Source organism: Penaeus vannamei, chromosome 2 (genome assembly GCF_042767895.1).
Source record: "Penaeus vannamei isolate JL-2024 chromosome 2, ASM4276789v1, whole genome shotgun sequence".
NCBI classification, from domain to species: Eukaryota; Metazoa; Arthropoda; class Malacostraca; order Decapoda; family Penaeidae; genus Penaeus; species Penaeus vannamei.
This window is the reverse complement of record NC_091550.1, coordinates 2,830,302-2,845,301: the sequence shown is the minus strand read 5'-3', so window position 1 is coordinate 2,845,301 and position 15,000 is coordinate 2,830,302. Positions and strand designations below refer to the sequence as shown.

Sequence of the window (15,000 nt, the reverse complement as noted above, 5' to 3'; positions counted from 1 at the left end):
ATCACCTACGGTTATCAGATGGTACGGTTTATGAGAAATATTAAAGTCAACCTTAAAAGCAGACACAGAAAATGCATGATATATATAACAATTATTTATGTTTAATGTAAGACTATCATAATTTGAAAATAAGTTTTAGAAATTACTTGTGAAGGAGAAAATGAAAGAAACGGACTTCGTGAAAGAAAGACAAAGAAACATGTCTTTTTTGTCCAAAATAATATGCATTTAGTTTTCAAATCTCGTTTCTCTCTAATTTCCTTAATTTTCTGTAATTCAAGATAACTGACATTTTCCTTTAAAATGTGATGAGGAACTGTAGTATTCTTGAAGTTGCTTATGACATTGTGTCAACATCTTTCATTATAAGCCTACAATTGCTTGTACATTAATTTCACTGAGGAATAGAAGGGATAAGAAAGTTCTTCACAAAACTAAAATATTTTTGATAACTGGGAAGCGGCCATAGCATCGAACAATTTGACAGTTTTGCCCGCTTCCCTTACGCCAAGAATGAAAAACTATGAAAGATTGAAATGGCATTTCAGTACGCCATTTTCTTCCGTAATAAGAAAGGTTTGTAGGTTTCTAAAAAAAAACTGATTGCCAGACAGGGATGAAGCTGGCGGGGGGATCAGGAGGGTAATATTACCTTTTTACCTCCCCCCCCCCTACGTTTGGTGTCTTCCAGAGTGAAAAATAGGCCTGGTAACGCTCGTTCTATGCTCGGATTTTCGGTTCCTTTCTCTGGGTAGATGGCAGCCAATCATATCTTTCCATTTGGTCACATCTACATTTAAGGATTACCCCTGGGACCCCCCCCCCTTATTTTTAGCTCCTTCCATTTCTGTTACTAGACATACATTATTGTGGGTTTTATTATTACTTTTATCAGGATTTGTATACTAGTGTATTCACTTAAAATCTCCGATTGCACTGCGGCGACAGATTGTACATCATAAAAAAATGCAGATTGTGAATGTTTTTCTATCTTCTCTCTCTTTCTCACTCACTCTCCCCCACCCCTCTCTCTCTCTCCCTCCCTCCCTCCCGTGCGTTCGTGCCTCTTTACGCAAAATAAACCACGAAACCTACAGACTCTACATAAAAGTCCCCCAATCCTAAATCCTCCTCCGACACAAATCCCAAATTAATCCCACACCGTAGACAACGAGGGACCCCCTCTCCCTTCCCCCTCGTCTGTCCCAAGCAACTGCCACGACCCAACGAGATCAATAACGTGCCTTTCCCTTCCTTTCCTCCTGCAGAAGTACATGGAGGACAGCCTCGACCAGAAGGCGCAACAGGCGAGGACCAAGGAGCCGATTCCCAACGTCGATTACACCCATTTCGTCCACTACGATATCAGGATGGGCTTTCGCGTCTGTGTCCTTGGCGTCTTTGGACTTCCTGGTAGGGTTTCAGGGGAGAGGAAAGGGAATTCTTTACTGATGACTGTAAATTTGATGTCCTACGTTACTTGGGTAGGTATTTAGAGAGGATTGATTTCCTAGCTGGCAACTCTGACTGTAAGGTGAAGATTTTCGTTAAATGGAAGCTTGCAAACTGTATGTTTTCTACACCAACGTATATAAAGGTAACCGTGTTTCTTTTTTTCAAATGAGTCGTCTAATAGTAACAGATAAGTTCCAGGAATGAAATATCAGAATGATTTTAAGAATGAGGTTTTCACAGAGGAAACACGAAAGATCCGATTACTTATATCCAGTGGTTCTCTACAGGGGTTCTTTATTGTTAACCTAACCGATCTTAGCAGATCGATTGATACTATACTATGGAGATCTATCTTCGAGGAATACTGCATGATAATTATAGGAACAAAGGTTCTGGTAGATTCTTTTTTCTCTCTTAGAGGAAAATATAAGTGGAATAGCTAATTTCGGGAGGTCGAGAGTGGAAAGGGCCGGGAACTCCTGTCCTGTACAGACTAGCAGCAGAGTTAATTGATATTATTCAGAAGCTATTATGTATGTTCTATAGAATCTCACTGCATTACATAATATGTTAAAAAGCTAAAGAATGTTATTTTACTGTGTGCAATACATAGAGAGCCGTAATGATATTGTTTGGTGTGTAGATTCGCTAACTCAAGCTTCTTGTACTTGCCCATGCTTATTTCCTTTACTCTTTTACAATACGTTAAAAAGAGAACGGATTTTCTCTTTCAGTGTACATGGACAACCGATACTGCCACGTCTACTGCCAAATTCTGGCCGGAGAGGAAGCGAAAGACCTCCCATCGACTCCTGAAGGATATGGGCATGACGATAGATTTATTACGAAGAAAGTCGACTTCCTTTCAGCCCAGCGATCTCCTCAGTGGCTGGATGAACCTGTGGTAGATAATCTTTTCATGATATGTAATGTGTATAAGCACTTATATTATAGTATCCCCGAGATGGCCACTTTTTCATTTTATCTTAGTTTCCCTTGTTACAGCCTCCATTTTCTTTGTCGTCTATCACGAACTATTTTGCTTATTTATTTTTACTATTTACACTTTAGTAATAAGTTCGTTGTGATTAACACTAGTAATATCGTCTTTGTTCTATTCTATTATCATCTAAAATGCTTTACTATAGTCCTACTTCTTTTGTCGTTCCAATAATGTAAGCTGTCAGTATCAGCTGTTTTGGGCGGGCAAGTTCAGTTGCTGACGACCCAGGAAAGTGTGTATACATACGCAGAAAAAAAATGTAATTACAGTGCAACAAATTTGAGTATCCGGGGCATTCATGAGTATTTATAATTGTGTTCATGCTCATGTAGATCTTGTAAGGCAGTTTATTTTGTAATACATCTATCAACCCTCGTTTTATTTATTTATTTATTTGTTTTCGTTCATTTCTCATGGTCGTCCAGTTGTTTACAGGATTTAGCCGACCCGCTTAAAGTTTTCTTTTGGTTTCCAATTTAATTTGTATTTGTATATGTATTTTCTTATAATTTGGCTTGATTTTAGCAAATTTTCTTTTGTGTTATAAGCGAGGCGTGATAATTACCGTTGTGGTTCATTACAATTAACACTATTTTCTCTTATTTTGTTAGTTCATTTTATGGTTATTTTCTTTTTATTTTGTTGGTTCATTTTATGGTCACATTGAGGTTAGTAATATCTCTCTCTCTCTTTCTCTCTCTCTCTCTCTCTCTCTCTCTCTCTCTCTCTCTCTCTCTCTCTCTCTCTCTCTCTCTCTCTCTCTCTCTCTCTCTCTCTCTCTCTCTCTCTCTCTCTCTCTCTCTCACTTCCTCCCTTCCTCCCCCCCCCTCTCTCTCTCTTAGTCTCTTTCATTTTCTCTCTGCCTCTTCCCCCTCCCACATCCCCTCTCGCTCATCTCTCCATCCTCCCTGCCTCTCCCCCTCCTCTCTCACACCTCTCTATTTCCACCCTCCTTGCCTCATGCTTATTAGACCCGTGTTCTCCCCTTCTATCTCTTAAACCAAATATCTGAACATTTTTATTCCGAAACACACCAATATTTAAATCTCTCTCCCTTTTTCTCAGACTTTACACCCGCACTACGATGAGCGTTCTGTCCTCCTCGTCCAGCTGTTCGGGTTCTCGCCGCAGTACCACCCGGACGATGGGAAGAAACCCGGCAAGTTGACGGACTCGAAGGGAGAAATTCCTCACTTGAACTATGATCACCCTATGGCCTGGGGCGTGACGCAGGTCTTTGAGAAGTAAGGGTGGAGGAGGTGTAAGATTGTCGTGTGGCGAAGTGTGGGTGTGGGTGGAGAAGTTATTTTCATGGTGTTGGATGATTGGTTTTGGTGGGTAAGAGGAAATGGAATATGAATGTCTGTCATCTAGGGGGGTAATATCCCTTTATTTTACTGAAATTTCGTCTTTGGTCGTGTTCTGAGTATCTGTCAGCTGGTTAAGATTACGAAGGAATTATAATATAAATATCTGTCATCTAGAGGGAAAAATATCCTTATTTTGCAGAAATTTCGTCATTTGTCGTGATCTGAGTATCTCTTAGCTGGAAAATTTCTCAATCCTTTTTCTTCTACAGGAATTCCGTGATTAGTGGAGTTCATTGGCTGACGATGTTTAAGGGCGCCCCCAACCCCGATGTGCTGGAGAGGTTATCAAAGGGCGCTCCTGCCCATAAGGTGCTGCAACAAGCCCTTAATGAGGAGTACTTTAAGCTCCATGTGAGTAATTTCCATTTTTTATTCGAATTAGTTCTATCACATTAACTATAATTTACGTAAACTTTATTGAGAATTGGGCTTTGAAGTGAGGTATATAATCTTTTCCCCTTGATATAATGCTATATTTCCTTTGATATCTATGACATTTATTTTGCTTTATTACAGTTAACCATCAACTATTCCCCTGGCACATTTATTTTAATTTTTAGCCTTTAACCATTACCCTAACACGTTTATTTTGATTTGTAACCATTAACCACTCTCCCACGATACAGGACGGCATGTCACTCGAAGTCAAGATCTGGGATGGTCGTCTGGGCGCCACTGACCTGAGAGACGGACGCAACGAGGTCCAGGTCAACACACTCGGTAAAAAGGAGAAATACGTCAAGGTTCACCAGCAAGTTCATCAAAGAAGCATTGACGAGGTAAGCTGTTCATTCCTACTTAAAAAAAGGAAGAAAAAAATCTTATATAAGATTTGTTTTGTGTGTTTGGGATTTTTTAAATAGCAAATATTATTATCCAAACGGTATTTTTTATGTGCTATTTCTTCCATACAGTTTGTACTCCAAAACATGGACCAGGCACATAAACGAAGTGGACTCATTGGTGAGAGGCTCGAGAAAGAGAGGACACTTTTCGAGCAGGCGGCCAACAGTGCTTTCTTCAAGGCCATGGTGAGTGCTAGTCAGTGAGGGAGCGAATCTAAATCTAATCTACGTTAATCTAAAAGGGGGATTGACATTTTAAATACAATATGATTATCTTTTTACGTGGATTTGTGATATGAATGATTATCATCTGGAAGTAGAATGTATGTCACTTTGTTTTCTTTATAACAGGATGAAGCATTGGAGAAGGCTGGTCAGAAGCGTTTACCGTCAATATAACTACTGTGCAGCAGAACTTCATTGAACAATCAAAACTTTAAATTATGCATTTCTTTGAGTCAAGGAAATCCACAGTATCTCAGGATTCCCCTTTTAACTTTAATATATATAAGATACTACCCTTCACAAATAATGTATGTAAAATATCACCTTTCTTCAGTATACTGTAATATTTCTCCTAGATAGGATAGATGATACAATCTGTTATTCTTTATTGCATTCTAATAATGTGCCACAGGTCATGAATCTGAGAATACCCTCTATAAAGAATGATATTTTTATGTCTAATTCAGCAGTAAATATTTTACATGAGCAGTGCTCCATGTCTCTCGTTGTGTACGCTCCTACCAATGTTTGCAAACTCGATGTGAAAGCGGTTTTCTCGCCACTCACATCGGTGGCAGACAGCTGTCCTTGGCGAGATTCGCACTATTCTAGGCGACTTCACTGCGGAATCCGGTTGTGATCGAGCTGGCAATGAGGTGTCTGTGGTCCTCATGGCTTGGGAGCAGATGTCGGCAGCGAGAATAGCCTCTTTTCTTGTGACTTTGCAAGGTTCTGCAGATTGAGGATTTCTGACTACTGGTACCAGCGATCTGCCCCGCATCGACGTGGGTCGTGTGGCCAAGGAGATCGAGTAAGAACTCATTGGAGGATCCTCCAGAACTGCAGGGTATATCGGAGGGCCAAGTCCTGTGGTACTGACCCAAGATGGTTTTGGCCACCCTTCAAGTCCACTTCAAACCCCATTGTCAGTCCATTGATTACCCTAGGGAGTTTCATGTGAACAGGTTGGGAGAGAGGGGGTGTGCCCGTGGTTTTGCTAAGGCTGACTGGACAGTTCGCAGCAATCGACAACCTGGCGGACCCTCTACTGCTGTGGGATACCTACAAGTGCGAACACAGCTCAGGAATTCATGGGCGACTTCCTAAGAACAAGACAAAACTGGAAGTCACAGAGGCTTGTCGCACGGCTCACTGACAGGAGACCGGGACTTGCATCGTTCGCTGGTGCGTAGGACTCGGACACTTGAGAAGGGACGAAGAACAGTTTATCAGGCATCTTCCGAAGGAGGTTGAAGGCCACAGACGACCGCAATCTGCTCAGTAGTAGTTTTAATCATTTCAGATCGTGTTGTAGTTCAGGCACGTTGGGTTTGAGTACTGAGTATTGAACACCGACGATTAGATAGGATGCGAGTGGAGTCGCAAACCCTGTGCCAGACCCGCAGTTCAGTAAGGAACTACCATATTATCAGTTTGACAGGCGATCTTCAAGCTGAGGGTAGTAAAGCAGCGGGTATTTGCGGTATCCCTGCTGAGTTGTTAAACGCTGGTGGTGAACCAATGGTGGTTGGTTTGCATGCTCTCCTAGGGCTGGATTCACCAACATACGATCGTAACTAATTTACCAGCGTACAGTTACCATCGTGTTTACCAGCGATAGTAAAATGGGATTCACGAAGAAATGGTAACTCGCCTCAACAGTTACAGTGGTAAATCGATTCGTTCTAATGGTAGCCAACAGATAGCTCTGTTTTAGCAATTCTGATAGTGAGTGCACGCCATACACAATTATTTTGACTCCTTTGGCCAATCATGTAGACAAAATTTGATGCAATTTTAATTACGGTTGACACTAGAACACCATATGAGCATACGTAGAAATTTTGTAAATAGATATTTGCTCAATTATAACCATGTGGGATGTTAAAAGAACCTGACTTCTCGAAATAAAAGCCAGTACAGATTTTAACGCGCAGGGACGAAAGAGAATGGGTCTGGCGGACACGTTTTCTCTCCCTCGGCGCAGGGACGTCACCTGTACCGCACTACCTCCCATCCCCACTTCTTTTAAATTATAACGTCTATCTTATATTAATTCCAGTATGTTAGCATGATTTTAGTATCTTTGTTTTTGATTAGGAAATAAATACATAACTATGACATTATATCAAACTGATTATACACTATCAACCAAGGTAAGCATAGGGTATACAATAGAACAGAGAGCTCGTCCTTGATCAATCACGAACGAACCAAATGAAATAAACGATCTCAATTATTAAATCAGGGAACTTGAACTATTGTCAATTGCAAGGCCAAAAGGTTATGGAACTTAGTATCACTCAAAAGATAAAAATAAATCATCTTTATTCCCTGTGATTTCCCCTCTACGAATATACTTAATTTTTGAAGATAGGGCCAGTGGTTACAGAGTTATAGGACTTTGAAATTTGGCGGCCAAGACTTTTTTCGTGAAAAAGTGAAAAAAATGGCGATATATTAAGAACCACTGAGTCATGTACTCTCTCGACAAGAGTATTTAGGATAACAGTATCGTGCAGAAGGACTAAATTACACATATTCAAGGCCCTGACACTACAGTTTTACTCTGATTACATCGTGAGACTGGCACAGGACCCTTTACTCGCACAATACGGGACCGCCAACTCAGGCACCCGCCTCACCTCCTACAGGACGATCCTGCCCACAAGGTTGTCTCTGCCTGAGACTACCTGGTGGAGGAAGCCTATAGGACGACAATCAGTCCAACGTATCGTGAGGTGCAGGAGATGGGCCGAGATACTGCTTGACGGCTTGCCATGAGGGACCCTTGGAGGTGTAAGCATAGGGTGGATATGGCTATATGACCCCATTGGCGATAGCGCCCTAATTATGAGTACTGTAAAAGTGTGTGTGTCCGCATGTGCATTTGCATATACGTGCGTTCTTAGGTGCGTGCAGGTGAAAGAGAGATTTTCTTTTTCATTTGAAGTAAGGTGTACTGTACTTTAATCACAATTATATTGGGTAAAATATATTTTTGTGATGAAAACATGTTACAGAAGTGAGGTACTATAAGTGATAGACAATGTATTTTAGAAAACAGTGACGAATTAATTATATGTCAAACAACTAACTGCACACCAACAGGATTAGCAGGAGTGGGGTAAAAGCATATGGGTGGATTGGAAGGGAGGTCCATTCTGCCCATGGATTAGAAGAGAGTGTCATGTAATCCTGGGGCTGATTGGTTTATCACTTCTTTGTATACCTTTGCCCCATTTCTGCCCAGAACCTGGTGTTTCTGCCACTTTTCTAGACATTTGACGAATAATGTTAAGGCTACCACCTATTAGTTCTAGTTGGGTGATGCCATGCAACTGAGACCTCTAGATTTACGCATTAGTTCCCTCGCTTCAGTAAGGAGAACCACATTCACTGTATTTCCATGGTGAAAGCATATTATTGACAAATGCACCAACTGAGTATTACTGGAATATTACCTCATACTTTAATGGCATAATTTGAAATAGGATTCATAGATTTTCTGAAATTTACCAAGTGGTTTCCAAACTTTCTACACTAATGACCAACCACAACCACCTGGTATCAGCTGTCTCTTAAAAACAGTTTCCTAAGAAATCTTGTATTTTAACACCAGAACATTATTTTGTATTACACGACCCTGTGTTGCCAACATATCAGCAAAAGGTAAACTTTTTTCTTCTTGCTGTTGCTCAAAATTATTCTTCCAAGGTTTCATGAACTCAAGCCAACCCATGAGCCACTGATATAGTGATATAGTACAGTAATATGGAGTTGTACCATTACGAGTATAATTTAAGTATTTTAGTATATTTGTGAGTGAACCACCACATGCATATTGTTTGATTTAAATAAACTAATAATTGCAATTAAACCGTTATTATTTTTATCACTTTTTAATACATGTTTTTCAAGCACAAAACTTGTTTGTTTCAGGCACTTCCTTCATGGCAATTAATTACTAAGGCTCTGGCAAAAGTTTTCTAAAAATACCTATAAAATTAACACTGAGGCCAGGTGTAACAAAGGCCATATTCAACTTGTGTGCTATGAAGGAGGTGCTGGGCTCTTGCAAGAGCCCAAATCGCCAGATAAATCTGAGTACATTTGCAAGATACATGTTGATAACATTTATCCACTTTGTTTTGCTAAATAAAACATAGGAAAATGATATGCAGATGATTTATAAATAATTTAATGTAAAAAAAATATGTATATCAATCAGCAGCAGTGATAATTTCAATCTTGAGATTGTGAAATACAGCTTATCTCCGACTTTCCAGAAATAATTAAGCATAATAAACTTTTACCTATAAAACAAGCAGCAGATGGGGAATGTTCTTCAGACTTGATATATTCAAAATATATATAAGCATATCAATTAAATAACATGATTCATAACAAAGACACAAAAAAGAGAAGAGATTTATAAATGTTCCAAACAAAAACAATATACTCTATTAAAAAAAAAAAAAAAAAAAAAAAAGGTAAAATTAAACATTTGTATAACATTTTCTCAAGTGAGTAAGTTTGAGCCTCACATCAAACCACTGATAATATCCTAATGAAATATACAATCATGCAAGTATTTCATATAATTTCTTAAAGATAAATTCTGAGAGCTTTGATAACAGTTAAATTCATTACTTGGGCACTTGTGATTTTATTCTCTTCTTCACAAAATATATAGGCATACCAGAAGAGATAGAAAACCAATGGAGTATTTTTTTAAAGAAGAAAAACAATTATTTTTTAACTCTTGGAGAGATTCATCATCAGACAAACTATGATTATTCCAGAGCTTCTATGATACATACATTTTGAATTGGTTTCTCTACAAATTTTTTCCTTTTCGTCAACATCAGTCCCAGAATACCCACCCTCCCACTTATTAAACAGCCTTACAGGGACTTCATTTGCGCCATGAGGTCATCCAGGGATGTGTCTTCCGATTGGACCACGTTGGCCTCTTCCTCGGTGCTTGTCGGGGCTGGTCTCTCGTAGGCTACCGTTATACCCTTTGCAAGACCTGAAACTTGAGGCTCAGAGCTGGCCTCCTCAGGAGCTGTCTCATCAACAAGAGAAATACCTGCAAGAGAGATGGGTGTTATTAATATAATTCTGTCTATCAGGTGATATGGATGAAAAAGTACTATTCTGTACTGACACAATCTTAAGATATTCTTGATGTCTTTTTTTCACAAATTCAAATATATACTTTATGAAAAGTAGTAAATACAACATAATTCTTCAGATTGCCACTAAAGCCCCCCTTTTTCTTTTAATAAAAGTAATCACTAATACCCAACTGAAGGTTATGATTCCTCCATATGGAATATCATCAGAAATTTCAAACATCTAAATACTATTACTGTTACTATGAAACAAAGGGAAGATTGGATGGGAAAAGAACACAAGAAGTATGAAAAACAGAAAACTAATTCAAAGAAAAAAAGAGAGGAAAAGAAAAGCAAAAACGAGAAAAAGCTTGAACACCGCACACACAAAAATGTTCACTCACCCCACTCATTATCCTCATGGACAACAGCTTTCTCCTCTACCACCACCTTTTCCACCTTGGGTTCAGCTGCCTTCTTTGCATTGTACTCCGCTTGTCTCTTCCGGCACCAAGAGTCTTCGCACTGAGGGTTGGGTTTCACCGTCATTGTTGGAAAGAAGTCCACTAAGGCATTGTAACCTAAGTAGTAGGACACCTGACCAAAGTTCAGCAAGTACCTGGTGGCAGAAGTTTTCATTTTCATTCATGGCAAACATAAATCACACAATTAAATGATACAGTACAGGGCTGTAAAAAGACTGATAGTATGTTCACTTGCTTATATGCTGTATATCTGCTTTATACTTAAACTTGATTTACTGTTATGAGTCAATGATCAACTTCTACAAACCTCAAACTAAACATATATTTACCATTACACTCAAAAAACCTAAACCATTATATTCACTGTCTGCTAAACATCTGTTATGGGTGGGTATATTTACAAAGGATGAAAAAATAGTTTTAAGCCAAATGACAAGGTTGTATCTTTGCACAATAACCAGATACAACAAGTTGTAACTATCTAAGAACTAATCAACCTTTCTTTGCACCCTGTTGCATAGGAAATCAAAATGCTTTTCCCTTACTCGATGATATTTGGTAATAGAGAAATGACTTTCAAAATAAAAGTTGTAATGTTTTGTAATAAATATAGCAAGAATGTTGAATGTTGTATTCTAACAATAATGCATTTAATAAAATATTTAATTGAAAAAAGAACTAAAGTTCCATTACTTCACCTGGCAAATAACTGGTTTCAACTTACTTGAGAACATTTTGCACCAGCATGCCGGCAACTATACCCATTGTTGTGGGTAAAGAAGCTGCGCAGACACCCTCACGTTTCAAGGTACGCTCATCAATCTGGCTTGCAACCACAAGAGGAGGCGCACACTGGATGGCAGAGAGAAAGGGTGTAAAATTATGATAGTTTCATGCAATTAATTCTGTAATAGATTATATAATGAATTAAGTATATTTTATGAATTTTGAGAAACAAATAGGCATTTCATCCTCCCAATTTTTCTCTATTTTCTTTTACAAACATTCATCAAAATAAATCAATGCTTACATCAAAACAAGCAATCTCCCCTGGGATCAGGAACTGAATGTGACCCGAGACTGCATTTTCTGCAACGCCAGACTCAAACCACGTCTGACCCAATTCATTGCATGCTCGGTTAACAGCCATTCGGGCCTCGTAGTTATCCACACAGCTCAGCACGAGATCCACTGGTCCACCCGTTAAGCTACCAGTCCTGGAAAAGACAATAAAAATTTCTCATTATACCCTATTTGAAATATACAAGAACTGCTTTTTTATCAAAATCTTTCAATAGGAAAATACCTTCTCCAGTTAACCCTTCTACTTACTTAATTCTGTCCATGAAGTGGTCAAAATTATCTACAGTTGTAATATTATAGTTATGAGTTTCAAATGTGACATCTGGATTGATAAACTGTAGAGTGTTAGCTGCAGCAGCAACTTTGCTAAGCCCTGCTTGGTGGGGCTGGAAGAACAGTCGGTTCATGTTGGCCAGCTCTACTTTATCATAGTCAAATAACAGAAGCTGAAAAAAAGAAATATAATCATACATTTCCATACTCCTATAATATACATATATATAATTTTTATTATCAATTAGTGTAAGATGATTTCAAATTTCATCAAAATAAATGCAAGTATAATATTTAAGCAGAAGAAAGGAAAAATAATTACTCTAAATTTACAACAGCAAACTTTTCCTTTTATAATGAAGATGTATATGCAAATTTAAATTATTAATATTCATATTCAATATATAACATATATAACATACAGCTTAAAACAGAATACCACAATATATCATTTCAATCTTTGTTTTTGAAGTCATTAAAGATTCACACCTAAATAAAGTCCATCGACTTACCTTACCAATACCACATCTAGTGAGCATTTCCGCAGTCACACTGCCAACACCACCGACTCCAACTACAGCAACAGTGTGAGTTCTAATCTTTTCATAGTCTTCCACAATTCCCATTCTCTTTAGAGCCATCAATCGGCTGAAAAAAAAGAAAAAGATTTTTGTTAGCTCAATACCCAGTATTACTTTAATATACTCAAAGGCTTTAATAATAATAATAAAAAAGAAAGATGATAAACAGTTAAGATACACTGATACATATGGGGAAACAAATATAGACAAATATAGGCAGACTCATACTTTTATTTATATATTCATGTACAAGCATTTATATAAAACACTATCTGTCTTTAAACTGAATCAAATCTAATAGTAAATCTATCAGAATCCCTAAATATAGAAATAAGTAAAAGACCAGCTAGACATAAATGCTCCAGGACTGCTGACAAAAATTGATATATATATAAAAAAAAAAAAAAAAATCATTTGATGTTCAAAAAACAATACTATAGCTCTATACACAAGAAAACTTTCCTACATTTACATACAAGGTATTACAGTGTATTGATTTAAGAGGATATGTATCGCAGGTGTCAAAAGCAGAAAGCTACCCAAGTGAAAATTTTGAATGCAAGAACCATATGTTTTCCCTGCTCTCCCCAATTTTTTGCTGCACCTTATGCATGATTTTTTTTTTCTTTTAAGAACAAACTAAAAACATAATTTAAGCCTCCTCTGGAAAGCTGTATCTCTTCAATGAATGCAGAAAGGGCCAAGCAAGCTCAGAAGAAAAGCTTCACAGTGTCCTTCCACCTTGAAGATATCCTTACTTATTCATACCTTTTCTACATTTGTAGCAATAAACATGGTTCATTTAAGCTAGGGACTTTTTAGTACACAACTTAAGACCTAGAGCAAGTATGACTGTCATGACATGGATACTTGCCACCTAGCATGGAGGCTCGGTGCTTCATGGCAAAAATAGATGCCACCCTGGCCCTCTGAATTAAAGCTTAATTTGTAAATTTGTGATGCATAAACTGATACTGAAAATATATATGTATATAGCTTATATGCTGATATCCTTATATGAGCTTTATTCATATTAATATCAAACTTCTACAAAGGTAATGCCATATGGTTTACTTGTAACCATAATGAGAATCTAAATCTTCTACAGATACAAATTTGCCCAAATCCTCACTCATACTCCTACAAGCCTAGCAAACAGGGAAGGGAAGGGGGCGGGGTCTCTAACTCGAAAATTTAAAGACTTCCACTGGAAACGCACCTTGGATATAGTAAAATCTGCGGATTTGATGCAAGAAACTTGATATTTGTTTTGAAAATTAATACTACCATTAGATCTTTATTGCCCAGAATTAAATATAACAGTCCCTAGAAACAACATTAAAACTAAAATAATTCTTCAATAAAATCATACAGGAAAAAAATAACAAAAAATGGTAAAGTAAGTCCAACTTATTCATATCTCACAGGAAATCTAAAACATGACTGATTATATGGAGTAATTGTTAAACTTCTGTATAAAATCTTTAATACATGACAACTTGAGACCTTAGTGGTTCCTAGATCACAAACCTTAGCAATGACGCAATCACAAGAAAATAAATTACATACTTCCCAATACTAATTCAACACTATGCTGAACTCAATAATCGTCTCTAAACATATCCATCATCCCATTAACCCATACAAAGTTAAACTACCGGGCAATATGGAAAAAAAGATTCTGACAGGTAAGGAACACACGAAACATATTTCTCACCTGTACGGGTTACTATCCACCACTTCACCCGACATTTGGGCGATTTTCTCTCTTGCACCGCCCTTGTCATCTCTCAGCTGCTTTAATTCGGCTTCCAATTGCTGTATTTTAGCCTTGAGTTCTTCCACAGACATGATGAACAGCTGTCCTGACGTGAGCGAGGAACCGCCTTACTTTCGCCTCGGTGTTTCCTTCTCGATTACTCACGCCGGGATGACAACACGCATCTTGTATACATAATTTGATTTTTTTCAAGGAGGTTGAATGTATTAGCTGTTTTACATTTTTTTCCGGAAATAATATACGTGATTTTTCTTCGACTCTTTTTTTACGTAAATTAATAAAAAGAGGGATTTTTGAATAGTATCATTTTCTTATTGGAAACGAGCTTAAAAAATATAAACTTTATATATTTTGAGAATTTAAGTTATTTGGTTCATAGTGGAATATTAAATTCCAACATCGCAATTTAAACATAAGATATCTATAAAGATGTATCTGTCACATTAATCGTCCGAATCATAATCTTATGCATGCTTTAAACTAGTCATTATGGCTTGAGACTGACATTTCCACATTTTGGATTTAAGATTAATGTTTTGTAAAGCCTATTTTAATAATATTTACCAAGAAATCTTAGTTTCGATATCCTGATAAGTTAAATATTATTGGGCACTTTTCCCCTACAAAAAGTAACCAACCAATGATAAGATTGCTTTTTTTCTAACTTCTGATTGGCTGAAGATAAAAGTCCAGGATGACAGTTCAAGACCTTCGCTCAGAAGAACGACCAATCAGAATACAGCTCCGAGGAAAGCTCTATTGCTATTGGTCGAAGCC

General features: G+C 37.7%; 2 protein-coding genes across 5 annotated transcripts in view; one reads left to right on the top strand and one right to left on the bottom strand.

Moving 5' to 3' along the window:
* Nucleotides 1–6,848, top strand: part of LOC113825074 (uncharacterized) — a 100,500-nt gene extending 93,652 nt beyond the window's left edge. For all 4 annotated transcript variants that reach the window (XM_070128491.1, XM_070128489.1, XM_070128490.1 and 1 more), the window contains 7 exons: nt 1,269–1,413; nt 2,190–2,359; nt 3,524–3,702; nt 4,038–4,179; nt 4,455–4,607; nt 4,743–4,859; nt 5,025–6,848. In XM_070128491.1, coding sequence (XP_069984592.1) covers nt 1,269–1,413; nt 2,190–2,359; nt 3,524–3,702; nt 4,038–4,179; nt 4,455–4,607; nt 4,743–4,859; nt 5,025–5,072 — 954 coding nt within the window. In that variant the 3' untranslated portion in view covers nt 5,073–6,848. The remainder of the gene's footprint in view (nt 1–1,268; nt 1,414–2,189; nt 2,360–3,523; nt 3,703–4,037; nt 4,180–4,454; nt 4,608–4,742; nt 4,860–5,024) is intronic.
* A 2,237-nt stretch (nt 6,849–9,085) lies between these two features.
* Uba5 (Ubiquitin-like activating enzyme 5) lies at nt 9,086–14,373 on the bottom strand. Its single transcript, XM_027377854.2, has 7 exons — nt 14,161–14,373; nt 12,375–12,510; nt 11,839–12,035; nt 11,537–11,723; nt 11,231–11,358; nt 10,426–10,640; nt 9,086–9,993 (listed from the first exon to the last, which is right to left on the bottom strand). The coding sequence occupies exons 1-7, from the start codon at nt 14,292–14,294 to the stop codon at nt 9,806–9,808; spliced, it is 1,185 nt and encodes a 394-aa protein (XP_027233655.1). The 5' UTR covers nt 14,295–14,373; the 3' UTR covers nt 9,086–9,805.
* Nucleotides 14,374–15,000: the final 627 nt, after the last annotated feature.

Excerpts from the sequence above, each read along its gene's own strand:
- Uba5 (XM_027377854.2), bottom strand. The coding sequence starts at position 14,294 with ATGTCTGTGGAAGAACTCAAGGCTAAAATACAGCAATTGGAAGCCGAA. Across the intron at positions 12,036-12,374 it reads CTAGATGTGGTATTGGTAAG|CTTCTGTTATTTGACTATGA; the intron begins GTAAGTCGATGG and ends TCTTTTTTTCAG. Across the intron at positions 11,359-11,536 it reads GGGAGATTGCTTGTTTTGAT|TGTGCGCCTCCTCTTGTGGT; the intron begins GTAAGCATTGAT and ends TCTGCCATCCAG.